Source organism: Phycodurus eques, chromosome 12, assembly GCF_024500275.1.
Source record: "Phycodurus eques isolate BA_2022a chromosome 12, UOR_Pequ_1.1, whole genome shotgun sequence".
In the NCBI taxonomy this organism is placed as follows: Eukaryota; Metazoa; Chordata; class Actinopteri; order Syngnathiformes; family Syngnathidae; genus Phycodurus; species Phycodurus eques.
Genome location: NC_084536.1, coordinates 8,529,715 through 8,557,641, shown reverse-complemented (window position 1 = coordinate 8,557,641; position 27,927 = coordinate 8,529,715). Strand labels below are relative to the sequence as shown.

Below are 27,927 nucleotides of genomic sequence, written 5' to 3'. Positions count from 1 at the left end.
AAGAAAGTAGAACAAAATAGAAAGTAGAACAAATAAGTACTATTATTTGTCCTCCATGTCCTGGAAGTAAATTCCTTGTGTGTGTTTTGGACATACTTGGCAAATAAAGATGATTCTGATTAAACAAATCTAATTTTTACCCTTTGTGGACACATGACTAATATTTCTGCAGCTTACTGAGTCAGTTGTGAAACTTAAAGTTTCTCTCTATTTCACTGCCCCCAGGTGACCAACACACACACTCGGAGGAGCAGCCCAATGTCCATTGAATTGAAGCAAAAATGTGGCAAAGACCGTTAACATTCTTAATCTTGTTAATCTTAACATTCTATTGAATCATGTCAGTTTGCTGTTATAACATACAATAGCATAGTTATTTTTTTCCATTGCCATGAGAGTGTGATCACGGAAATTTAAACTCGTATCTCAAGGCACCATTGTGACTGTACGTTTCCTGTAATATACAAATATATTCACCCAAAAATGACGACCTTTTCCTGCTCATGGTTTTACTTTTTTTTTTGTAGGAGTAAGGAGGAAAAAAAACCTCAAAGGAGAAAAAAATAATAATAATAATAAATAAAATCTGGAGCTTGTTGGAAAAGGGAGGGGCGAGTGAGTAAGTGGTGACTGCCTGACTGGTGAGAGAGCGTGTGAGGCGAGCAAGACTGAGGCGAGCCGCTCACCACTACCACGCCTCACTATAGCAACTTGCTCAGCCATATTGACAGTACGCGTGAGTGTGTGACGACGCTTACCCGTATCAGTGAGCTCCGTTTCCGAAGCAGCGGGCTATTTTTACCCGCAGCGTGGATATATATAAAGCGGCAGCGCCCGGGTCAGGAGGAGGAGGTGCAGAGTTTGGACCGGTGGCGGCGGGGTGACAACACTCCATCGCAGGCATCCTTTACTTTGACGCAGCGCGGCCGTGCTGGTGAGTTGGAACCGGAGGTGATTCTCTTTGTCAAGTCTGGATATTTGTCGCTTCTTCGGCGCTTTCCGGCACAGAATTCGCGGACATTTTGAAGCTGCGCGGAGAGCGGTGAGGTATCACTTTTGTCGGCGAGGTGAGGTGCGTCATTGGCGGCCAGGCTAATTAGTTTTACCCCCAGTATACAGGGGGCATCTCCGGAATGACTTGTAGCCACATTTTTTTTACGCTGCCTCGTGCATTGTTGATATACCATTGTAACGTGTGCTTCGTTGAATGAATATTAGTGATGTTTATAGCAACTTTTTTTGGGTCTCGATATCTACCTGGCTGCAGTGCCCACTGACAGCCAGAGTGCTCGACCGGTACTGGCGCGGGAACAACACTCCACCGCAGGCACCCTTTACCTCGACACAGCGCGGTCGTACAGGTGAGTTCGAACCAGGGGTGATGCCTTTTGAAAAGTTCGGATATCTGTCGCTTCTTCGGCGTTTTCCGGCGCCGACTCGGCGGGCATTTTGGAGGTGAACGGAGAGTGGCGAGATGTCACGATGTTCTCCGAGGATGAGGTGCGTCATTAACGGCCAGGCTAATGAGTTACCGGGGGCACCTCCGGGGCACGTTTAATGACTTAGCCGAATTCATGAGGTGGCTCTTGTCTTGTTGAGACGTTACATTGACGAAATTTGTGAAGATTACAAGCGTGTTTTTTTTGGTCTGGAGACGTATACCTGGCTGCCCACTAGTTATTGGTTAATCTTAGCCCGTGGCTACATCGACTGACGTTAACACGAATGGCTTTGACACGTTGAGGCACATTAAGTTAGTCCGAATACGTTTGTTCCAGTGAGTCATCTCCACTTCCTTTTTATAAAGCCGCTCTGAATCACTCCCCCATCATCCGCTATTTTAGCCCGTTTCGCACGTCACCATGTCATTTTAAACGCCAGTTAAATAAGGCGTCTGAACCGCCGTTAGCCAGGGGACACTCCTAGCTCAAACCGAAGCGGTGAGTTTTAAAGTCCGCTGATTGGCGAAGCAGCAGCGTAGGAGCATCGTGATTGGCTGCCTTGCTTGTCGCTCAGACCCACTGCCACAAGGTCCTCCTTATAGCCCCGCTGATTGGGCAACAGGGAGTGGAGGAGTGTTTTAATTGGCGGCATCCTTTGTTGCTCACGCCTTTTCGACAGTTCCTTGGCACGTCAGGGTAGTTAGTGTGGAAATTGCAACTTTTATTTTAACATTACATCTTTTTTTCTCAATCACAAATTTTTACAATCACAATGTTTAAGAAAATTAATTTGCCATGGTACTCGGGAAAACAAGTCAAATATTTGAGAATAAAGTCATATTACAAGAAAAAAGTTGCAAAGTTTGGAGAATGTCATAACATTCTGGAAATAAATGTAATTTTATGAGTACAAATGTGTAATTTCAGAGAATAAAGTCAAAATGTTACTAGGAAAAAAGCGGTGAATTTTCGAGAAAGAACGTTGCAAATTTTTTGGGAACATGGAAAAGTCTTACATTTTAAAAAATGCAAGAAAAAATCTTTATGGAATGAAGTCAAAATCTAACAAAGAAAAAACACGTAATTTTAACACGCATACAAGGTTGGAATTTCTGTGATCGACTTCACAAAATTTCAGCGACAAAGTCAGAGAATCTTGAGAATAAAATTGAAATATTACATGAAAAAGTCACGTTTTCAAGAAGTAAGGCATAATAGTACAAGTAACAATTTTTGTTCAATAGTTATCATATTTTGAGGGGGGGGGAAATAATTTTTATGAGTACACAATGGAAATTTGAAAGAATAAAGTCAAAATATTACACTTTAAAAAAAGTCTAAATTTCAAGAACAAAATCAAAATAGCATGAGAAAAAGTCACACATTGTAAAACATTGTTTTACTTTTTTTTAAGAGTAAAAGTTTAATTTAAAAAAGTAAAACATAAAGTTGTAATATTGCAAGAAAAAAGTGCCAAGAAACCACTATCTAACTTGTGTCCTTGAGCAACTGTGATGGGTAAAATGCAGAGAACAAATTTCGTGTACATACATGCATGTTCGTGACAATAAAGGTGATTCTTCTTCTAATGACCTATTTTTGTCTGTTCTTGTGCACCGTATGTCACTCTTAACATTGCTGATTTCGTCAAGCTGTCCACTTATTTCCCCCCTTTCAGCTGCATTTCTGTATTGCTACATAAATCCTATGGTCAAGTTGTTTTTTTTAAAGTTATTCGAAGTCAAATGCTAACAAGAAACAAGATAGCATCTGTTCCTTGTTACCGCTGTTAGAAAATAGTGACACCTCCCAAATCAATGTATAAATTCTTATTATTACTACTGTAAAATGTGGTTTGTACAGAAATGTATTCATAATTCAGTCAATTCTCACACGAGTTGCCACTGTCAGGCTGTATTTTGTACATTTGTTGATGTATATGTATATTACCAAAAAGCACTAGAGTAGTATGACAAAGTTGAATCAGGAAGTGTCAACGGAAATAAAAATGCTTAGTGTGAGGACTTATCTTAACCGCGAGGTCCTTCGTACATTGTTGTCTTTACACAAGATCTTATATACCAAATGTATGCAGATTATCATAGAACGAATGCTGAGAATATTACACATTTTTCTCATACTTAAATATTCAGATTTTGCCATGAATTAACAACTTTAATTCTCAAAGAAACTTTCAACATTTTGATTATTCTATTAACTATTGCAACATTTTTCCTGTTAAAAAAAAAACATGATATGGTGTTACATTTTTATTATATTCTATTGTATTTTATTCTATTTTAGAATTAAATATTGTAATTTTCTTTAAAAAGTGTGTTCATTTAAAATCCTGTAAAAAATCGGACTGTGTTGTCGAAATATATATTTTTTTATTTTTTTAATTTTTTTTCCCCCTCCTAATGTTACTACATTTTGATGGTATTTTTTTGTGAACTTAAAGTTAAACTATTCCGTACAATTTGACTTTTTGTATTCCATAAAAATGTATTTAGAATTTCCTGTAATTTGTTTTAAATTATTCTCATAATATTACAACCTTCTTATTGGAAAATATTGTTACAAAATGATGACTTCTTTACTTGTAATATATAGTCTTCGTTCCTTTTTAAAATCTTTTGTAATACTCTGACTGTATTCTGAAATAGTCCAACCTATTTCTTGTAAAGTTATTCTTTAATCTCGTATTATTTTGACTTTTTACTTGTAACATTTTACAAATTTGCTCTTAATATCTGAATATTTCATGTAAAAATGCCACTTTTAAAAAAATAAAAGTACAACTTTATTCTTTAAAAAAATATGACTTCTCATTTAGAAAATTAGCATGGAAAACTTTTTTTACACACACACACACACACACACATAGAGAGAGTACTTTTTGTAAAAACTTCTGTTCCATGTAAAAGTGACTTTTTTTCCCCCTCATATTTGCACTTTTTCCCTGTTGTTAATTTCTTTCAATTTTTCGACACAATTCTCCCTGTAGCATTATTATTACTGCAGGTCATCCCATTTACAAAACAGCAAACTTCTGAACAGAGCTGATCTGTGTTTCAGCACACGTTGCGCGCATGCACACTTGCACGCACGCACACAGCAGGTCACTTTCGGTGTGCGTTGCCATAAAACCTGGACCATTAAAATGATTAAGTTTTACCGTGTGCAATCATATTCACTGTGTTGGACGAGGAACAAAGCTGATTGACGAAGTCTAGCCAAAACTCATAACAAAGCGATTAGAGTGGAGCTATAAAATTATACATCAGGTCTTATTAATAATAATAATGCAGGTCACCAGGAGGATCTCTCAAGTGGACCTGCATTATTATTATTATTATTTTTTTTTGCTGATAAAGTCCATGTCAGGAATTAATCCAAAGTATTAAAAATGTGCATGTTCATCTTCTCACTAAAAGAAATCACTGGATGAAAGGACTTGATGGGTAGCAGACATTTTGTGGTGACTGACACAAAGCTAGTTTTTAAGTGAAAAAATTTAAGGGGAAATAGTGCAACGCCACGACAGCGTTAATGAGTTTAATTCTATAATGAGAATAAAGTAGGGCAATGAAGAGAAATGAGTTGAAACATTACGGGAGGGAGTCAGAATTTTACATCCATCCATCCATCCATCCATTTTCTGAGCCACTTCTCCTCACTAGGGTCGCGGGCTTGCTGGAGCCTATCCCAGCTATCATCGGGCAGGAGGCGGGGTACACCCTCAACTGGGTGCCAGCCAATCGCAGGGCACATACAAACAAACAACATTCGCGCACACATTCACACCTACGGGCAATTTCAAGTGTTCAATCAACCTACCACGCATGTTTCTGGGATGTGGGAGGAAACCGGAGTGCCCGGAGAAAACCCACGCAGGCACGGGGAGAACATGCAAACTCCACACAGGCGGGACCGGGGATTGAACCCCGCTCCTCAGAACTGTGAGGCTGACGCTCTAACCAGTCGTCCACCGTGCCGCCAGAATGTTACATGTATTTTTCAAAATATTGCTAAAAAAGATGTCATTTTGAGACTGTAATTTTATGAGAACATTTTAATATAGTTGAGAATAAAGTTGTAATATTAGGAGACAGAAAGTGGTATGAGAAAGTTGGCACAAGAAAACTGTAGTCGTCTGAGCAAAAAGTTGTCATAGTATGAGTAAAAAGTCAGAATGGTACTAGAAAAAGGTGGTATGGATAAATTGTAGCTGGAGTAAAGTCGTAATGATACAGGTAGAAAGCTGTAATAAAACACGTAGTACGTGTACAATTAATAGTACGAGATTTTTTTTTAAATGGAAAAATTTGTCATGAGATGAGAATGAAGTCAATGTTAAAAGATGAAGCCCTAGTGATACAATAAGAAGTCCTAATGGTACGCGTTAAATGTCATGATGGTACGATAAAGTCGTAAAGATGCAATGTTAGGGGGAAAAGTTATGAATGATAGACGGCTAAAAGGTTGTAATGTTACAAGAAAAAATTCTTAATTGAGAAGAAAATCTTAGTTATGAGAAAAAAGTAATAATGGTATGAGAAAAAATTCATCATGGTACGAGCAAAATTCATAAGGGTATGAATTGTTTCTAAATGTACAAGGAAAAAAGTGTAATTCTACAAGAAAATAGTCGTAATGATACTAAAAAAAAGAAGGTGTAATGGTACAAGATAAAGTCCTAAGGTTACGTGACAAATTCATAATAGTGTGACTTGTAATAATTAGAAATTTTTTTTTAATAGTACAAGACCAAGTCTTATTTTTACAAGAAGAATTTGTAATAGTGGAATTTGTCAAATGTAAGAGTTCTGTTTAATGGTATGAGTAAAAAGGTGGTAGGTATTGGTATGAGAATAAAGTTGTAATGCTACAAGATAAGTCTAATGTTGCGCGTTATAAGTCATGATTGTATGATAAAGTCGTAATGTTACAAGAAACAAAGACGCAGTGTTGTGTGGAAGAAGATAGAAGAAAATGTACAATGTAAAATTGTAATGTTTTGAGAAAAAGTCTTTAATACAAGAAGAAACCATGATTTTTTTTAAATGTACACATTATGCTTAATGGTAGGAGTAAAAATGTGTAGCTGTCCGAGAAAAAGGTCGGTAGTAGAAACAGAAACCGTACTAAAAAGAAGTCATGATGGTACGATTAAAAAGTTCTGAGAACAAAAGTCTTATCGAAAACAGCTGTAATGTTTTGAGAAAATCATATTTCTGTGAGACGTTGTCACATTACAAGAATAAAATTGTAATGTTTCAAGAAAAAAACTTGCGAGTCAAAAAATGCTTAGTGTGAAAAGAAAAATTCTTATACCTTCTCAATCAGTGTACAAGAAGACGCTAAACTCGCTAACATTTTAGCTAAAAAAAAAAACCAACAACAAAAGTACCAATCTCAGCAGAAGCATAGAGTGAAGGCTGCATGGTCTCCTATTCTAGGCCACGTTTACCTTCAGGACTTGTCCTAAAAGAGACGTAATGATTGGAAGGTGTCACATTTAAGTCAGCGTCCTTAATTCCGGAAGCCTGGATGGGATTATAGAAATGACAAGATCCATTTTAATATGTAAATCCTCTTGCAGTGAAAATGTTGGAAAGATAAAGAAGACAGTGTGACCTACATGAACTGTACAAGTCTTTTGGTAAAGTTCCAAACTTAACACTTTTTATTTCATTATTAACGCCATTGTCTGTTGTTGTGTTGTTAGCAGGAAGACAGAGGACGACTTCTTTCTCTTTTCTCATCAACAGAGGACGGGCAGAGAGAGGATGAAGATGCCCAAGCCGGTGAGTCTTTCCCTTTATTTTACCATTAGAAAGTCAAAATAGCCACAAGGTGGACATACAAGATTTATATTGAATAGCGACAACGGTGGACAACGGCGGTCACATTAGGTAAAAACTCAAAATTCGCTGTAAAGTGGACATACAGGGTTTTCATCAAATTGTGACATTTAACATTTAAATTAATAAGCAAATGAGTCGCTAAATGTCTAAATAAAGAATAAAGAAATCAGTTAAAGTCTATATAAATAAAAAAGAAAAGAAGAAAAAGCTAAAGCAAACACGTGAGTCTTGAGTCTCCTTTTGAAAGCATTATGGCTGAATGCAGCCTCTCTGTGTTTTTTTTCCCCTAGTTTTTGGAATAGTTAAAAGGTCGGTGCCGGACGACCTTAAGACTTGCAAGGTTTAAAATGACACAAGTATATCAGATACTGTAGATATGATGGCCATGGTCGGTAAGACATTTGGAAACTAGTAAAATAAACTTAAAATCAGAATCAGAATCATCTTTATTTGCCAAGTATGTCCAAAACACACAAGGAATTTGTCTCCGGTAGTTGGAGCCGCTCTAGTACAACAGACAGTCAATTTACAGAACACTTTGGAGACATAAAGACATTGACAAAAAACAATTGTGCAAAAAGATGCACTTAGAGCAGTTCGAATGACTAATATTGCAATAGTCCGGTGCAACGACCATTGTGCAAAGGGCGCTGAGACTTCAAGGCGTGTATGAAACACGATCCTGAAACACTTGGTGAGCCAATGCAGTGATCTTAAAAGCGGTGAAATGTGCTCATCCTGTTTACAATTAGTGCTTTGTCTTTTGTCCTTGTTTCTCTCTCCCGTTTAGAAACTTTGTTCTGTTCGAGTGATCAAGTCTGATTCTCAATAAACCTGAATTGTAATACTAAGGAACCACAGCGGAAGCTTAAAAACTACACTGTGACACAGTAAAACTGTTCTGGAATAAAAGGGATACAGAGTTTCCATTCTGCTTGACCTAACAGACGAACAGGCGACAAAAAAGAGAAAGAAAGAAAGAAAAGAAAAAGTGAAAATTCTAAATCGTCCAGAAGTTAATATACAAGGTTTTCATCAAATGGATGTGGATGGAAAAGTTTACTTCGTGGACTTACATTTTTTTTGTTGAATTTTGACCTTATGGACATAAGAACAATTGTCAGAAAGTGGACATACACAGTAGCGGCAATATGGACGTACAAAGTCCAAATTGCCGTGAAGTGGATTTTCAAACTTTTCATCGAACAGTTACAATGTGGGTGCAAATGTAAAAGTGTATTTATTCAGTGAATGCAAAGTCCTTCAGCTAATCAGTTGCCTCCTGGTTTGTTGAGTGGAGGGTGGCTAATCGTCCTCTCAGTCTTTGGAGAAGGCACGCTTCAATGAGGTGTTCGATTGTCTGCTCCTCTCCACAAGCACACGGTGGACTGGGTACTGCCCATCTGTGAAGGTTGGCCAAGTACGGACCATGACCAGTCCTATATCTATTAATGGTTGAACACTAGCTCCTTGAAAGCTCTGTGCCAGGGACTTGTTGAGTAGGGTCTAACACCAGATGTTTATTGGGGACCTCCTCGAATGCCCATTCCTTCTTCCAAGCTGCTTGGATGGTAAAGTCAGCTGGTGGGAAGTTCTTCCAGATGAGGCGTCTTGATGGGAGTCAAGCAGTGGGTGGGTTGAGGATATCTTGATGGATCGGTAGATGGGGGTAGCCTTCAATCTTTTGGAACATCCTTTGAGTAGATGCTGTTCACCAGATGTGTGGGGGAGCAATGTTTGATAAGATAGGGAGCCAGGGGAGTGGTGTTGAGCGAATTGTCCCAGTTATGATTCACATGGTTGTGTTGAGCTGGGTGTCCATTTGGTGTGTAAGGACGGGCATAATATTCTGCTGCAGAGTACACAACGGCTAGTGCTGTGGTGCTAAGTGTGGAAGTTGATGAAAATTGTCATAAAGTGGACACACAAGATTTTCATCAAATAGCGACAATGCGTATATCAACCTTTTCTAAAAAGTCAAAATGGGTATTCATCGAATTACAAAAATGTGAAAGTTTTCTTTAGCTAACAAATATAAACAAAATGGGTTTTTTTTTTTTTTCAGTGTGTTAGAAAGCCAAAATGGTCAGAAAGTGGCCATATGTTTTCGGGCAGCGAGTGAGAAAGAGAGAGAGAGAGAGCGAGAGAGAGAGAGAGAGAGAGAGAGAGAGAGAGAGAGGCACTTTGTTGGAGTCCACCTCAGCTATCCAATGCCACCTTGAGGGGAAACTCCCCGTCTGGTTACCTTATCCCCCGTGTCCCCTACACAAACACACAGGACCCTTTCACTGCCTGCTCTGTGCATTGTGGCACCCTGCAGCCATGCTTGTTAAAAAAACGCGTCGCCTAGCTTAGCTTCGTTAGCTGCGTATCAGGCCGTTAAAACGGCGCCGATGCACTGCGGGGCCTCCTCAGGTTGTCTTTTAATGCCATTTGTGTGTGTGTATCCTCAAAGGCCCCCAGTCGCCAGCAAAAAAATGTATTTAACAAAGACGAAATATCTCGAATCAAGGCGAAATATTCTTGTTCTTTGTCTGCCAAGATATTTTTTCTTACCAGGCAGAGCATTTTACTTGCTTCAAGCATTTTTTTAACGAAAAAGTCTCATTGTATTCCACTGCAAAAACTGGTCTTAAATATATGAAAAACAAGGTAATGAAGTGGTGGTTGTCATCATTACTTGAGCAAACTTGCCAATAGAACAGGAAAATTTGCCAAACCAAGTTTTTACAGTGTAGCCCTAGTGTGTGCGCTTACATACCTGAATCTAATCGTCCCCCCTTATCTTAATCTCATGTTTCATTTATTATAAAGCCTGCAAGCGTCCCACAATGCAACGCTTCACACACAAGAGCAACTTGATCGCTTCCTTTTGCTTATATGACACAGCCTACAAATAGAGCTGATGTAACTGCAGAGGCATTCAGTTGCAAGGTGCATTGCCACATCCCATAAAAAGCTATTTTCTGTTTTATTTAAATGCGTGTAAGAAACCAAAGGAGAACACACACGTGGCAACAATACAACCCCCAAAAGATCAAATAAACGGAACCCTAAAGGAGGTCGAATGGTGCAGGACAATCTGTTGAAAGACGATGATTTTCCAAATGGTTGTTCTGTAGCTCTCTTAATGAAGTCATAGCATTGAGAGAAAAAAGGTCATGTTTGGAGAACAAAGTCGTAATGGTACAATAATAAAGTTGTACATTTACAGAAAAAAAATGTTACAAGAAAAATAAGTAATAGTCAGAGAAAACAAATTGGTGTGATGGTAATAGTCATATTTAGGGTAAAAGGTTTGTATAATAAGGAGAAAATGTTGTAATGTCTCTTAAAAAAAATGTTGTAAAGTCTCTTAATATTACAAGAAAAAAGCATAATGTCACTAGAAAAAAAATTGTCATCTTATGAGAGGCATTGTCTGATGTAAACTCAATTCTACGAGCCCTATTTTGTCTTGGGAAGGGAAGCCATATTTCTTCCCAAGGAAAACAAAATGTGTTCAACACCAACAAAGGAGAATCAGCATCACCCTGGTCACATCTGTTCAAAGACATGGATTCTTTATACGCTTAAATCAGCCCCAAGCAATGCGCAATGAAGCCTTGTTAATCCACGCCATGATGTCGTACATTATTCATTTATCACATGCTGTAGGTGTAACACGTATGAACGTGTGTGTTTGCGTGTGTCTGCATGCGTGTGTGTGCGCGAGTGAGAATAACCATAAAATTAAGAAAAAAAGGTGAACTGTTATGAGAAAAAAGCTGTAATTTTACTTGAAAATATTCAAAATAAAAATGAAAACATTTTTTATTTTGCGCAATTTTTGTAGTATTACAAGCAAAAAGGTTTTAATTTTTCATTAAATAAACCACCACAATATTGTGGGGGAAAACAGTTGTAATTCTATGTGAAATAAATCAAAATATTAGAGGAAGAAGAAAGTTGTAAGTTTACACACTTTTTAAATATTATTTTAAAAAAGTTCATAATTGGGGTACTGCGGTTTCCTCCCACATCCCAAAAACATGCACTGTAGGTTAATTGAAGACCCGCCACCACAGCTGCTCACCCACCTTACTGTTATTGTCATCTGAATAGTGGAAAGTGTCTGAATGTCTTGCTATATAAGTTGAATGTATTTTTATTATTATTAAATAAAAAGCTTTAATAATTGCATTAGAGACAGAGGGAATGATGTGTATGTATTTATTATTAATTTACATGCATTTTAAATAAGTGTACTTGTTTGCATGTGCTTGACTGACTCAACATTAGCCGTTAGCTTGCAGAAACGGCTGCTAGTGAAAACTATCTCCACGAGGACGTCGGGACTTGCGGTTAAAATCACTCATGAGTACGTTCACGGCGTAGTACGCTTTCCTTGCGCAAACGAATCACTCATCGTAGTAGTACATCGCTCCTTAGCGGATCACAAACGAAGAAGTTCAACGAATGACTCACTCGTGTCTAACGGATCGTGAACGATAAGTCAACGAACGAATCACTCTTCAGTTCTTCAGTTCCTCAGTACACCAGTTCACTGAACGAATCACCCAGTTCACTTAAGTCCCTCCCCTGAAGAAATCACTCTTCGGTTCTTCAGTTCCTCAGTACACCAGTTCACTGAACGAATTACTTAGTTCACTCCCTCCCCCGCTGCTACGACCCTGCCTGACGCTGGCTTCTCATTGCATTTGGTAAATCATTAACATAAACTGAATATAATAATGGACCCAAGCAACTCCCCTGTGGAACACCGGATTGTACTGTCACCGTATGTGAAAACGCACCATTAAACATCACACATTGTAGCCTTTTGAACAAATAACTTAATTGATTAATTTAATAGCTTCTTCAGGCGGCACGGTGGACGACTGGTTAGAGCGTCAGCCTCACAGTTCAGAGGACCCGGGTTCAATCCCCAGCCCCGCCCGTGTGGAGTTTGCATGTTCTCCCCGTGCCTGTGTGGGTTTTCTCCGGGCACTCCGGTTTCCGCCCACATCCCAAAAACATGCATTAATTGGAGACTCTAAATTGCCCGTAGGTGTGACTGTGAGTGCGAATGGTTGTTTGTTTGTATGTGCCCTGCGATTGGCTGGCAAACCAGTTCAGGGTGTACCCCGCCTCCTGCCCGATGACAGCTGGGATAGGCTCCGGCGTGCCCGCGACCCTTGTGAGGAGAAGCGGCTCAGACCTGTCTTCAAACCAGTTGTCAGTCACAGATGTTGGTGCTGTGCTCGTGGAATAGCCAGCCCTATATACATGAAGACACTGTAAATATAATTTCCATCAAAAATAACATTGAATCTGCATACTCATAATCTTTTCCATCAATTTGCTTAATACTGGTAGAATGCTCACAGGCCTGCCGTTCGGCCCAGCAAATGTCTGCCTACTGTTCTTTAGCAGCGGCATTACATTTGCAATGGTGAGGAAGAGTTGAAGAAGTTTGCCGCCGCTGACCCCTAAGCCTGCTAACCAGCTTAGCAGCGAAGAGCTTTGAATTATGGCTGTCTGAGTCTGGACACGGACATACACAAACAGTGTCACCAGGTGGTCCTGCTGCACACAAACACAAAGCACAAAACACACGCAGGCCTACGTACGTGTTGACCTAGATTGTTATGAGGCAGGATGGAAGGCTCTAGAGGAGGCTGCTAACACAAAATGGAGACTTGTCTTGTTTCTTCACTTCATTATTCTTCAGAAGCCCAGCTACTGACTTTATTGTGCTTCTTATAATCTGGAACTGGGCAATCCCATAAAACAATCTGGATAATCCGCCCTGACCGCTTGGCAGCGTCTGTCCGGTGGCGTCTTGTACTCATGTGATCCTGATTAACAAAGATGGGGCTTTCGAAGAAATGATGTACTCTAGGGCCGCAACTAATGGGTGACTGATGTAATAATCGTGCGACACAACAAATCGATAATGTAATTTGTTGCCAACACTTTGAATTAGCTATTTTTATTGATTAATTGTTCCCACCCTAATGTACTCTTACTCGAAACGGTTTCAAATTTAGCTCACTTCCTGTTCGATTGCCACCTGTTTAAGCAACAAACTAGTGTCGGGCCTACACTAATTCCACCCTCTGGTGACTGACTTATAAGAATTATGTAATAATTTTAAAAGAAGGCGTAATGGCACATGAATACAGTCAGAATGTTACTGAATAAAGTCGTAAAGTTAATAGAACAAAAATCCACGTTATGAAGAATCAAGCTGGAATGGGAGAAAATTTATTTTATTTTATTTTATTTCAAAACTGTTGTATTGTTATGAGGGAAAAAAATCAAACTGATGAGGGAAAAATCGTAATGGTACAAGAATAAAGTCATTGTCTTAAGAGGATAAAGTCGTGATATAACGAGAAAAAAAGTTGTTGTAATATTATGAAAAAAGTTGTAATTTTACACAGCAATGTTACCCGAATAAAGCTTTGAGGAAAAAAAAGTACTTACGTTATGGGACAAAAGTCGTAATGGTATAAGAATAGTCATAATTGTGTTTACAATCTTAGAAATAAGAAATAAGTTTTCATGTTGCCAAAGTTTTATTGTTACGAGAATAAAGTTGTAATTTTACAAGAAAAAATGTATCGTAATGTTACAAAAAATAAAGTCTTAACATTACAAGAATAGTCTTTATTTTACAAGCAATAAGTCAATTTTAAAAGCAATAAGTTGTAATGGCACAAGAGAGAAGTTTTATTGTTTACCAGAATAAAATTGTTATATTGTCAATAGTCATTTATTTTTGTCGGCAACATACTAGTCGGGCCTGAATGAATTACGGTACTCCCTTTGGTGGCGGCTGCCGAGTAGCGACATCCATGAAGCCACCAATTGCTTCATGTACGCTTTGTTTGCATAACGTGGAAACCTTATCAACAAGCTGCAGCCGTGCATGCACACAGAGTGACCTCGAAGGCAACATATGGCCCCGCTCTCTCTCTCCGTCTCACACACATACAAATGCACACACAAGTACGTGTGTGCGTGTGTGTGTGTGTGTGTGTATACATGCCAAACCTGTTTGTGTATTATTATTTTTCATTTTTATTTGGTCATCTGTGTCCTGTAGACAAACGTCCGTGTTACCACCATGGATGCTGAGCTGGAGTTTGCCATCCAGCCCAACACCACCGGCAAGCAGCTCTTTGATCAGGTGAGATGTATGAGGGGCCGTTAGTGACATTATTCAGGATTAGCTCTCACACATACTATTCAAATGCTTTCACACACACACACAAACTTCTGAAAGGCTTTCATAAGGACTACACTCTCATAGGCACGAGTCTTGCTTTCATTAACAATACTCAAATGCTCTCATATGCATGAGTCTTGCTCTCATTAACACTACTCAAATGCTCTCATTGACACGACTCAAATGCTCTCATTGACACTAGTCAAATGCTCTCACACGCATGCGTCTTGCTCTCATCAACGCTACTCAAATGCTTTCACGTGAGCACGTCAATCACATTCTCGCACACATCACTGGCACTCACACGTGAATAGTGTAAATCTTTTATTAGGTAGTTCAATTCAAAACGTGAAATTATAGAGATGAACTGCACACTGCAGAGACTCAGAGTGAAGTATTTCATATTTAAAATATGTATTATTTTGATGATTGTAGCACATAGCACATAAAAAAATTCCCCATATTGAGAAACTAAACTTTTTGTTTAAAACTTTTTCTCACAGTTTAGATGTTTTTCCCCTCATAAAATGTGTATTTTCTCCGTATAAGTGACTTTTTCTCATAACATTTTAATTTTATCTATGTTTATAAGCTTTTTTTTCACGATATTTAAAAAAAATTGCATTTTTACATACATCTAATACTGTATTTTGATTTGTTTTTTCCCCCACATGATAGTGCAACCTTCTCTTATTTTGATGGTTGTATAACCTGTTTTGTAATATTTAAAACATCTTTTTTAAGGTAAAATTATAATATTTTCTCTTGGATCTTTTTTTTTTCCTCCCGTTAACCATGCTTCCATGTTCTATAGCGCTTAGCCACAGGCGAGTCATTGGTGTACTGGAGCCTAATTCTTTTTTTTCCCCCACATACAATCTTTTCTCCTGTTGTTTTTGTATTTTTTTAAATGTAAAATTAGAACCTTTTTTCTGGTAATACTACATAGACAACGCAAAATCAGGGGGGCTTTTTCCACACAATTCGTCTGAGTCATCTTTTGTTGTTCCATCAAAGCAAAGGCGGCACTGCAAATGTGTGCCAGTAGGTGCTTGGGTGGCTTCTGGTTCCATCTAATACGAGACTGACAAAGATCTCTTTGTGCCTATATATATGTGTGTATGCGTGTGTGTGTGTGTGCGTGTCAAAGGGCAGCTTTCAGTATTGTTGCCTGAAAGGCTTCAGTGATGAAGAGGAAGGAAAACAAATGAAAGGGAAAAGGGGCTTTTGGTTCTTTTATGTGTTCTGCTTTTCAGAAGGAGGTCACACACCCGTTTGGCACAAGTGTCTGTAACAATACATGTCATCTTAAATCAGCCCTATTCCTTGTAAGAGCTCTGACATATCCAGACGTCATAATGTCTGCTTTTTACTTGTCATTTAATGCTACCTTTTAAAATAAGCTTCTTCTTCAGAGGATCCGAGCTAATCGTCTTATCCACTGGTCAAGTGTAACAAAAAGGTAAAGACCGATATCAACATCAATATGGCGAAGCAAGCAAGTGAAAGTTGTGCTAACTTCACCAGCCTGAGGAACCTCACTCCATTCACTTTGTACCAGCCTGTGTTAAAGAAATTGCCTTTATCAACGATTGGGGCGGTGTAAATTTCTATAATCTATTTGTGTTATGCCAAACAAAAGTATATAGGTGCCATGTAATGAGAGCTGATTCTGAGGTTCTGAGCTAAATGTCTTCCTATTCAAATGTGCAAGTAAAGTTAACAAAATCAAGTCATACCTAGGAGTAGGAACACGCCACTATGTGAATGCAGTCGCGTAGAACTCGTGCTTGGGGAACCTTACTCAATTCATGTTACATTTACATTTATGTGTTGTCAGAGAAATGTCCTTGAATAACAATTTTGAAAATTCACGACCCCTAATTGATAATCTATTGGGGGACAGAACTCTGCTTCCTCTCAACATCAAGGCAGCAGATTTTGAAGTTCTGAGCCAAACACCTTCATATTCAAATGCACATTTAACACAATTATGTTAGTCGTAAAGACATATGAACATGTCAATATGTGAAATCAGTCCAAGTTATTGAAGCACTAATTTCACCATCTTGGGAATATCACTCCATACAGTTTAGAAATGTTGGTGACTAATGATTCAGAAAATGATTGACCCATAATTGATCATCTATGCAGGTACTCTGGTTCCCCATGCAATCAAGCCAGCAGATTCTGATGTTCTGAGCTAAATTTCTTCACATTCAAATGCACAATTAACAAAAGGATTTGTTTTCGAGACAAATGAGCCAGTTCAACTTGTTGACATGCTAACTTCGCCAAAGTGGGTACCTCACTCCATTCACTTTAGAAATGTCCTTGACTGACTGATGATTTGGGAAATTCATGACCCATAATGGATTATCTATCTGGGTACTGTAGTTTCCTCCACAATCAAGGCAGCAAATTCTGTACTTCCAAGCCAAACGTAAGATTGGGGGAACCTCAGTCCATTCACTTTACAAATTAAGAAAACACCCAATTCTTCTCCAGGTGGTAAAGACGGTGGGCCTGAGGGAGGTGTGGTTCTTTGGCCTGCAGTACACCGACAGCAAAGGATACGTCACGTGGCTGAAGCTCAACAAGAAGGTGTGTGAGACTGAAGCCCACTGAACGCAACACGGCCCTTTCCTAAAGAGGGTACGGTGTTTTTTTTTTGTTTTGGTTTTTTTGTCCAGGTGACACAGCAGGATGTGAAGAAGGAGAACCCTCTGCAGTTCAAGTTCAGGGCCAAGTTTTTTCCAGAGGACGTCTCGGAGGAGCTCATCCAGGAGATCACACAGAGGCTCTTTTTCCTTCAGGTACATAGGATTTTTCCTGGCTCAGACTGAGCTAGAGCTGGTATCATTCTGATTTTGCACAACCGACATTGTCCCAGATGATCGCACTACTCGTCACTTTAAACCGCATACACTCCTTGAAGTCTCAGCGCCCTTTGCACAATGGTCATTGCACCGGACTATTGCAATATTAGTCGTTCGAACTGCTCTAAGTGCTAGAGGACTCTGAATCTTTTTGCACAATTGTTTTTTGTCAATGTCTTTATGTCCCCAAAGTGTTCTGTAAATTGACTGTTTGTTGTACTAGAGCGGCTCCAACTACCGGAGACAAATTCCTTGTGTGTTTTGGACATACTTGGCAAATAAAGATGATTCTGATTCTGATTCTGATTCTGATCATTGGCAGCCTTTTTCTGTCAAGCGCTTCCATGCATTTTATTGTTTTTTTTTTAAATGTTTTCTTTTTCTTAAATCATATGCAGCAGTGCCTTTATTTACGAGTGCCCCAACTAGTTAGTCTTTTTTACAAGCTGTCACTGAGTCAATTTCTTTCACTTTGTGTTGAGAGCAACATACAATGGAGCCTAAAACGCTAATGTCAGTTCCACCGTCCCTGTGTGTTTCGTGCTTGCATAAAGTTGTTTAGTGCCTCTTCCATTTGAAGTTTACTGTCAAAATAAACATAAAAAGAGAATAGCACATGTATTTACTGTACTGTAACTAAACCACGTAACTTTGTCTTACGAAAGTCCACTAGCTTGATGGTAGCTCATAATGGAAAACGCCGTTGACGGGCTAACTAAATTAGCATCGCTATTACAGGCGCGAGAAACCTTTAAACCTATTTTAACCTATATTTGAATGCTAATGGTGCGGCAACACATACAGACAGTGCATATAATAATACTCATAGGCTTATATTCTTCTATTGCTGTGAAAATTGACAAACATACTACAGCTTAGTTGTGACCGTCTTTGTGTTTCATCATCAAATCTGCATGCATTTGCAGTATATGTATTATACTTTCCCCTGATGGCCAAAGCGCACACATCAGAAGGAGCAGCACAACGCCCATTGAATCAAAGCATATTGCTAAAGCAGTTCGATTCTTTACATTCTAGTTAATAATGTTATTATTGTAGGTATTTATACCATGAAATGCTGTAGTGTCTTACTTATTAAGAACACATTAAAACAATTTGTTGGTGTTTTTTGGGCATCTGGAACGGATTGATAGCATTTCCTTACATTTCATTGGGGAAAACTTTGAGATAGAAGTGATTTGAGTTAGGAGCATGGTCACAGAATGAATTAAACCTGTAAGTCAAGGTACCACTGTATTATACGAAAATACACCTTCAAGAAACCAAATAGGTGGAGATGGCTGCCTCCAAATTTTGTATGCAGGAAAACACTGGACCGTAGACACTGGACAACACACTCCCTAATGTTATTTATATCCGTGCAGGTAAAGGAAGCCATCTTGAATGACGAGAACTACTGCCCCCCCGAGACCGCTGTGCTCTTGGCCTCCTACGCCGTCCAGGCCAAGTTTGGCGACCACAACAAGGACATGCACAAGTCCGGCTACCTGGCCGCAGATCGCCTGCTGCCACAAAGGTACAAATGTGCAATTCACGTTGTCAGATGATGATGGCGCCATTTTGTTGTCACGGCGACATCTTATCGTCTTCATCTGGGTGGCGGCAGAGTTCTGGAGCAACACAAGCTGACAAAGGAGCAGTGGGAGGATAGGATACAGACCTGGCACGAGGAACACACGAGCATGCTCAGGTGGGTGCTACGTGAAGCATTAAATATGATGTCAATATGATACAGTCGTTGAACAAGCATTAAATATAATGTAAATATCGAACACTAGAGGTGTATCGACACGAAGTATTATGACCGGGAAGCCCCGTCGGTCGACAGACGCGTGCCGCCGCTGCCTCCCCCTCCTCGAAGAGAGGTTCCGCCAAATTACTTCAGCATATTGTAACAGTATCACTCTGTAGTGGCGTTCTAGTGAGTGTTTATCTCAAGTCGAAAGTCGCGGGTGAAAGAACATCACACGGCGAGGGAATGACGAATCCGACTCCCATTACAACATATCCCTCCTCCAAACTCTCTTCAAATGAAATGTCCACATTTCAAATGAAGACATTACAGAGGCTACTCAGAAAAACAGAAATCATTTTACAGTATATAATATTGTGTTTTACAACATTAATTAACTATATTTATAATGTGCCTGTGGATGAAATATGCGCGCAGTACGTACCGCTCTGGGTACATTCAAGTGAATGGGAGCGAGCGAGCCACTTGTAAAATATCTACCCTCACTTTTATTCTTGCCCATGTCTCGTAGCAACTTGCTGATTTCTTAACTATTAATCGATCTTTTTATGGTTGAATAAATATGATAAAGTACAATACACTGTATGTGCAGCATCAAACGCTTATACAGGTTGGTGGTTCAGGGTATCCATATATACGTTCACTCAATGTGTGGGGGTGAGTTGGCAGCTGTCTTTTTTGTTTTGTTTTGTTTTGTTTGTTTTGGCGATGATTCAGTCCAATCAGATTTGAGCGCATTGCGCAGTGTACGGTGGGCCTTAGAGGTGTGGGCCCATTAAATATGCAAATATGGTACGTTAGAAGTGCATAAACAATATAATGTAAAAATGGTACGTAGTAGGTAGTACATTCAAGCTGTGTATGTGGTACATTAGAGGTACAAATTATACTGTATATTACATACAATTTAAATGTGGTAAATTCAAGCCAGAGGCGTATAGACATTGAATATGATGTGCATATGGTAGTGTATACTAGAGGGTGCGTACAGTTTATTAAATATGATGTCAATGCGGTACACTTGAAATACAGTATGTAGTGTAGAAAATAAATGGGAGAAATATGATGTAGATGTGACAATGAAAATGCAAAATGCATTTGGTGAACCAACGTGTTAGGCGGAAGCTCACGACTGGATGTTGTTGTTCAGGGGCAATAATAAATCCCTCCTGTTGTTTCGATGACTCATTTTGCATGAGAAAAATGGCTTGTGTATATTTGTAGGGAGGACGCCATGATGGAGTACCTGAAGATCGCCCAGGATCTGGAGATGTACGGCGTCAACTACTTTGAGATCAAGAACAAGAAGGGCACCGAGCTGTGGCTGGGCGTCGACGCCCTCGGACTCAACATCTATGAGCACGAAGACAAGTAAGCGCAATAGATTACTAAATATTAATACTTTGAGAATCAGTGATTATTAGTGCATTGACTGCTGCAGATCATGCTTGAAGTAGGATAAGGTACGCAATGTTTTTTTTTTTTTTTTTAAATGCAGGTTATTGGTCAATTTGATCCACAACATAACAACAGGGTTAAGGGCTATTGACGAACGGGTGGTGACTCCAACGGGATTCAAATGAGCGTGGAAAAGGCATCATCGAATGAGAATTTTTGGACTCGAATCACAACAAATCTTAGAATATCATACGACTTAATATTTATTTTGACAAAGGCTGCAACTGCTGCCACGCCGCATTTACTAGCCTACGTTTATGGCCGACATCATTTTGATTGACTGTGCATGCGTATATGTGCGGTTGTATAGTAGGCTACTGTAGTTCTGCAACTGATCATGGCTCACGGCTGCATTAAGTAAGTAAGCAAGCCATTTTAAACTAAAAATATGTTTTTATTTTTCCAGAGGCAGCCAAAATGCAGTCGCGTACTCTTTCCGGTTCAGTAGATGGTTTATCATCAAATTGGATTTTTCATTTGTTTGTTTTGTAATACCGCAAGGAGTAATGATTCGATTCTAACTTGGAAGTCATATGTTACTGTCAACCCGAGTAGCGAATGGGGATTTAGAGGGCAAGTCTGAGGGTTGATGTTTACATCGGCTGTTTTTAACGCTGCCTCACAAGGATGGCATTTATGTGGCTACGTTGCCCTCCTTTGGTGAGCCAGAGTGTCAGCCCGAAGCTCATGACCCGGATGTTGTTGTTCAGGTGAGGGGCAAATTGAACCCTCTGTAGTTTTAAACGTAAGAAAAAACATTTTAGAATTTGGGCAAAAAAATGGATGTATATTCCTATGCAGATATTTTTCTCCCCTTCTCTATATAGTACTTTTAAAAATATTTTAGTTACATAGATATATGACATATGTATTTTTTGTATATGGTATAAATATATTGACGGCAGTGACAAAGAAAAACACTCAAGGTTATACACTTTTTATGGTCATTGTTTTACAATTTTACGGGGAAAAAAGTAGTCAGAACTAAATATTGATTGACTACTTAGTAATTGTGTTGGCCTGGGTTCATTTTTATTTTAGAATTTTGAGAATGACTGATACAGTACTATACTTATAATACTGTTAAAATGGAGCACATGAAAAAAATATTTTTATCAAAGAGGCCTAAAGAAAAATCTTGGAAAATTATCAGATTTGTGAGCAAATTGTGTCTTTTATTGTTGTGGTCTATGGAGTGAGATGCTTGGTTCAACAAGTAATTTTTAATGATTTATTTTGATATAATTAGATGTTTTATTTTATTTTGATTTCTGTTTTTTATGGTATTAATAATGCTTCTATCTTCCTCAGGTTGTCGCCCAAGATAGGCTTCCCATGGAGCGAGATCCGCAACATCTCCTTCAACGACAAGAAGTTTGTCATCAAGCCCATCGACAAGAAAGCGCCGGTAAGTCCTGTGTCTTTTTATTAAAAGTTATCCATCCATCCATTTTCTACGCTGCTTATCCTCACTAGAGGCGGGGTACACTCTGAACTGGTCGCCAGCCAATCGCAGGGCACATAGAAACAAAGACATTCAAACATACGGGCAATTTAGAGTCTTCAATTAACCTACCATGCATATTTTTGGGATGTGGGAGGAAACCGGAGTGCCGGGAGAAAACCCACCCAAGTACGGGGAGAACGTGCAAACTCCACACAGGCGAGGTCGGATTTGAACCCGGGTCCTCAGAACTGTGAGGCGGACGTATTAACCAGTTGTCCACCGCTCCGCACATGAAAAGTTATGGTTATTATTTTTTTATGGAAACGTAACTGTGTGTGCTGCAGGACTTTGTCTTCTACGCGCCGCGCCTGCGCATCAACAAGCGCATCCTGGCGCTGTGTATGGGCAACCACGAGCTGTACATGCGGCGCAGAAAGCCCGACACCATCGAGGTGCAGCAGATGAAAGCTCAGGCCCGGGAGGAAAAACATCACAAGCAGATGGAGAGGTGTCTATTAAATGATTATTAGAGCAGGGGCCACTATTTCAACAAAAACGCTATTTAAAAAAAACTTTTTGTTCCGTCCCAGGCAGTGTACAAATGACGAAAAAGTCTGCTTTAATAAGCACAGGGTATTTTTAAATAATAAGAATTAAACTGTCCATTAATATAATGAACTTGTGAAAGACGGTATTTAATAATTATATCTGACCATATATATTAATAATTTGTCAGGACTGCTTTATATATTTCATTACCTCTTTATTATTGATTGGCAGTTGTATTTCATTTATAATTATTCGTTAATTTTCATTTAATTAATTTTTGATTATTTTTATTTAATGGCTTTTTGCTTGATATGTTTTATTATTTTGCTGCTTTTATTGAATTAATGGCCTTTTTATTTCCCTTCAATTTTTTATTATTTAACAGATTTATATTATTAAATCAATGGCATCATTATTTATTCAATGTCATTTTTATTTATTTCCTGCCATTTCTAATTATTTAACAGATTTTTTAATTGTCTTTTTACTTAATTCATATATATATGTAAACGTATTTAACAGGTCTTTTTAAATTGAATGAATGACATTTTTATTTGTTTAATGACAAAAAAAATAATGAATGAATGTTTAATGACATTTTCATTTACTTTTATGTCATTTTTAATTATTTATCAGTTATTTGTTATTTTTTATTTATCAACTTCATTGACCTTTTTAGTTAATGGCATTGCTCTTAAATATATATTCTAATAAAAATAATTACTTAAATGAATGGATAATTGCCTAATTAGAAATTCCATTCATGCAATAAATACAATGCTCATTAAAAACTCTGTTAAAGAATTAAAACTTAATAAAATAAAAAGGCCTTAACTGCATTAAAATGCCATACATTTAAAAAGTCAGTTAAATAGTACCCAATTATAAAATTATTTTAAATCAATAATTCAAATGTAAAAAAATCTATCCATTCAGTATCTAAAAAGGTAATGAAAAACTCCATATAGAAATTGGCGTGAAAATAAGACTTAAATAGGTCAAATATAATTTATTGAAAAAAAATGTAAGTAATAGATTTTTAAATAGTATTATGGGCAAAATAATCAATTAATTAAAATTTTCATGATGATGATGATGATGATGAAAAATAAATATTGAATTGCTTTTATATTTATTGAAAATTGGCACAAACAACCATGGCCTCGGTCATGATGTGTCAGTGAGGCTGTGTGAGCAATAAGGGCCAGTGTTGTGCCAGCCTTCCTGTCTGTGGTCTGTTCTTGATGTCACGTTCTTGATGGCCCCGGTTCAGAGCGCAGCTGGAGAACGAGAAGAAGAAGCGCGAGCATGCCGAGAAAGAGAAGCAGCGCATGGAGCGCGAGAAAGACGAGCTGATGGAGCGCCTGCGCAACATCGAGGAGCAGACGCAGCGGGCGCAGAAAGAACTGGAGGAGCAGACCCGCAAGGCCCTGGAGCTGGAACAGGAGCGCAAGCGGGCCAAGGAGGAGGCTCAGCGTCTGGACAAGGAACGCAGAGCCGCCGAGGAGGCCAAAGCTGCGCTCGCGCAGCAGGCCGCCGACCAGATGAAGACCCAGGAACAACTGGTACACGCGTTTTATACACCGCTACAATATTTTGCCCACCCATTATTGGAAATTGCAATATACATTGTTGTCACCTCCCCATCATGAACACTGTACTGTGAGACATAATGATACGGTATGGTATAATACAGAATCAATATGTTGGCCCAACTGTAATCGATCAGTAATGCAATGATCACATTTTCAATTTATCACCTCCCTCCCTGTGTAACTGGTATGATACATATTGATATTTTGCTCCACCCTTAATTGATATAGTACCATCCATCCATTTTCTGAGCCGCTTCTCCTCACTCGGGTCGCGGGCGTGCTGGAGCCTATCCCAGCTGTCATCGGGCAGGAGGCGGGGTACACCCTGAACTGGTTGCCAGCCAATCGCAGGGCACATACAAACAGACAACCATTCGCACTCACGGTCACACCTACGGGCAATTTAGAGTCTCCAATTAATGCATGTTTTTGGGATGTGGGAGGAAACCGGAGTGCCCGGAGAAAACCCACGCAGGCACGGGGAGAACATGCAAACTCCACACAGGCGGGGCCTCAGAACTGTGAGGCTGACGCTCTAACCAGTCGTCCACCGTGCCGCCGTGATATAGTACCATGAGAGATAATATTATGTTATCTATATAATTTGTCCCACCCCTAATTGATACTGTACCAGTGTCTACTCTGTACGGTATATTGCTATAGTGACATTTTTGCTGTTGATACTGTACTATGCGAGATATATCGTAATGTATCATTATATTGTCACGTCCCAAAATTGATACTGTACCATTAGGGATAACAGTAAATTACTTATTTACTTAATGAATACTATGCAGATGTGATACGGATAGTAGTCTGTGTAGTGATGATGTGTTGTGATTGACAGGCTGCTGAATTAGCCGAGTTCACCGCCAAAATCTCTCTGCTGGAAGAAGCCAAGAGGAAAAAAGAGGACGACGCCAACGAATGGCAGCACAAAGTAAACTCGAAAACACTCGCTTCATCATTTTAGCGTTTGGAAAATGTCCCCTGACGACACCTTCTCGCTCAGGCCATGGCGGCACAGGAAGACCTGGAGCGGACGCGGGAGGAGCTGCGGGCGGCCGTGACCTCACCCAACACGGCGCCGCACGAGCACGACGAGCACGACGAGAGCGACGGAGAGGCCAGCGCCGAGCTGTTCAGCGACGGCGTCAGCAGCCAGCGCAGCGAAGAGGACAGAGTCACTGAGGCGCACAAGAACCAGCGAGTCAAGAAGCAGCTGCAGGTAAGTCATATTTTTGGAAAAAAGTTGCATATTTAAAAAAAAAAAAAAAAAAGTTTTTAAAAGAGTCATTTATTAAAAGGCCATAGCAAAAGTGTATTTTCTGCTTGGTATAATGAGTAAATTTCCCACAATTTTTAAAATATTTTCAATGGGAACGGAGAATATCTGACTGTTCTGAACTCCTTGGCAGGCTCTGAGCTCGGAGCTGGCGGAGGCTCGCGACGACACCAAGACGACGGCCAACGACGTCCTCCATGCCGAGAACGTGCGAGTGGGCCGCGACAAATACAAGACCCTGCGGCAGATCCGCCAGGGCAACACCAAGCAGCGCGTCGACGAGTTTGAGTCCATGTGAGGGCCGCGAACAAGAAAAGTGGAAGCGGAGACTCTCGCCTGCGCATCGCCAAAGATCCGCCAAGCTCCCAAAAAGCGTCTTTTTACTTGCCGACAAAATGGCCAACTCTTAAGAATGACTCAAACGCTTTAATGTCGCTCACTTTTATTTCCAACATTTTATTTTGGCTAACATTATATTGAGCATTTTTTTTTGTTTCCTGCGTAGGATTCTCTTTTTATTTTCCTGCTCATGTGGTGCATCAGCTGACCAGTAAACAAATGCAAACAAAATTCACCCGTCTTGCGCCCTTTTGTGAACCTTTTCTACTCCGCAGTGTCTATTGGGCTGCTGCGTTTCCATTTTCTTGTATGCAATCTTCAGGCTCCTATTTGATCAAATCTGACAATCATGCGGTTCATCAGCTGACCAGTAAACTCACAAAAAAAAATTGCACAAGTCCTACCCGTTTATTACGCTCTCGTTTTCCTTGCAGCCCTTAGTCTGCTATTGGATCAAATGTGACGTTCCTCTTGCTCATATGCTGACCAGTAAACACACGCAAACCCAACGCCTTGCGCCTTTTGTGCCCCTTTTCTACTCCACAGTCTCCACTTTGTTGCAGTGTTCCGGCTTCCTTGAGGTCTTTAGTCTCTTGGATCAAATGTCACTCATGTGCCTCATCAGCTGTCCCTAGCCAGCAACCACGCGAAAGAAACGCATTTGTCCTCACTCTGTTTCTTTTGCTCCCGTTTTCCTTGCTGCCCTTAGTCTCCGTTTGGATAAAATGTGACGTTTCTGTGGCTCATCAGCTGACCAGGATAGCCAAGCAAAGTGAAGACAGTCCTCTAGCTCTTTTTTCGTCCCATTTTTTGCGTCACCGTCTCCACTTGGCTGCAGCGCTCCCGATTTCCCTGCCGGCCCTTAGTCTCTTATTGGATAAGAACAAACATTCATGTGGCTCTTCAGGTGACTAATAACACGCAAACCAATCGCACCCATGTTTGTGATGCTCTCGTTTTCCTTGCGGTCCTTATTCTCCTATTGGATCAAATATTAATAGCTTCATCCACAAATACAGTATGGGGAATGCCTCTGTCTCTTCTGCCTCTTCTCTTATGCCACACATAGTTATACATGTGTAGTGCTTTTGTACATTTTTGTTTTTGCAGCGTGATGGTGTTAATAAGAGGTGGATTACGCCACTGAAGGCCCAGCTCCCAAAGTCCCCGCCTGCCACTGTTAAAAACAAATTGATATGTTAACTTCCATCTTGATTTGTTTTGAGGGGGAGGAAGGAGTGGGAGAAGTTGAGCCACTTTATCAGGATCACTACAAGAATGTAGTTATTTTTGGGGGGACAAACTAGTATGAATGTACAGTGGGTATGGTATTCAGACCCCCTTAAATGTTTCACTCTTTGTTATATTGCAGCCATTTGCTAAAATCCTTTAAGTTCATATTTTTTTCTCATTAATGTGCACACAGCACCCCATATTGACAGAAAAAAAACGGAATTGTTAAAATGTTTGCTGATTTATTAAAAAAGAAAAACTGAAATATCACACCGCCATAAGTATTCAGACCGTTTGCTGTGACACTCATTTAATTTATATTTGAGACATTTGGGACGACCACAACCCTTCCTAGAGCTGTCCATCCGGCCAAACTGAGCAATCGGGGGAGAAGAGCCTTGGTGAGAGAGGTAAAGAAGAGCCCAAAGAGCATTGTGGCTGAGCTCCAGAGATGCGCTCGGGAGATGGGAGAATGTTCTAGAAAGTCAACCATCACTGCAGCCCTCCACCAGTCAGGACTTTATGGCAGAGTGGCCTGACGGAAGCCTCTCTCTCCTCAGTGCAAGACACATGAAAGCCCGCATGGAGTTTGCTAAAAAAAAAAAATACCTGAAGGACTCCAAGATGGTGAGAAATAAGATTCTCTGGTCTGATGAGACCAAGACAGAAATTGTTGGTCTTAATTCTAAGTGGCATGTGTGGAGAAAACCAGGCACTGCTCATCACCTGTCCAATACAGTCCCAACAGTGAAGCATGGTGGTGGCAGCGTCGTGCTCTGGGGGTGTTTTTCAGCTGCAGGGATAGGACGACTGGTTGCCATTGAAGGAAAGATGAATGCG

The 27,927-nt window shown here is 39.7% G+C and overlaps 1 protein-coding gene across 3 annotated transcripts; it reads left to right on the top strand.

Annotated features, from left to right (window-relative positions):
* Positions 1 to 650: 650 nt before the first annotated feature.
* On the top strand, positions 651 to 26,108 carry LOC133410319 (radixin-like). Of its 3 annotated transcripts, none has more exons than XM_061691323.1 (14): positions 651 to 934; positions 7,177 to 7,252; positions 14,406 to 14,489; positions 17,037 to 17,132; positions 17,222 to 17,344; positions 18,793 to 18,944; positions 19,035 to 19,118; positions 20,406 to 20,552; positions 21,951 to 22,047; positions 22,431 to 22,594; positions 23,909 to 24,200; positions 25,078 to 25,170; positions 25,243 to 25,458; positions 25,649 to 26,107. In XM_061691323.1, the coding sequence occupies exons 2-14, from the start codon at positions 7,235 to 7,237 to the stop codon at positions 25,811 to 25,813; spliced, it is 1,731 nt and encodes a 576-aa protein (XP_061547307.1). In that variant the 5' UTR covers positions 651 to 934; positions 7,177 to 7,234; the 3' UTR covers positions 25,814 to 26,107. The 3 variants fall into 3 exon arrangements, with proteins under 3 accessions (XP_061547307.1, XP_061547306.1, XP_061547308.1); XM_061691322.1 differs by having other exon boundaries at positions 7,174 to 7,252; XM_061691324.1 differs by lacking the exons at positions 651 to 934; positions 7,177 to 7,252; positions 17,037 to 17,132; positions 17,222 to 17,344; positions 18,793 to 18,944 and having other exon boundaries at positions 14,431 to 14,489; positions 25,649 to 26,108.
* Positions 26,109 to 27,927: the final 1,819 nt, after the last annotated feature.

What these genes read in the sequence shown, in the direction of transcription:
- LOC133410319 (XM_061691323.1), top strand. An exon ending in GAACACACGAGCATGCTCAG is followed by an intron (nt 19,119 to 20,405) that starts GTGGGTGCTACG and finishes GTATATTTGTAG; the next exon opens with GGAGGACGCCATGATGGAGT. An exon ending in CCATCGACAAGAAAGCGCCG is followed by an intron (nt 22,048 to 22,430) that starts GTAAGTCCTGTG and finishes TGTGTGCTGCAG; the next exon opens with GACTTTGTCTTCTACGCGCC.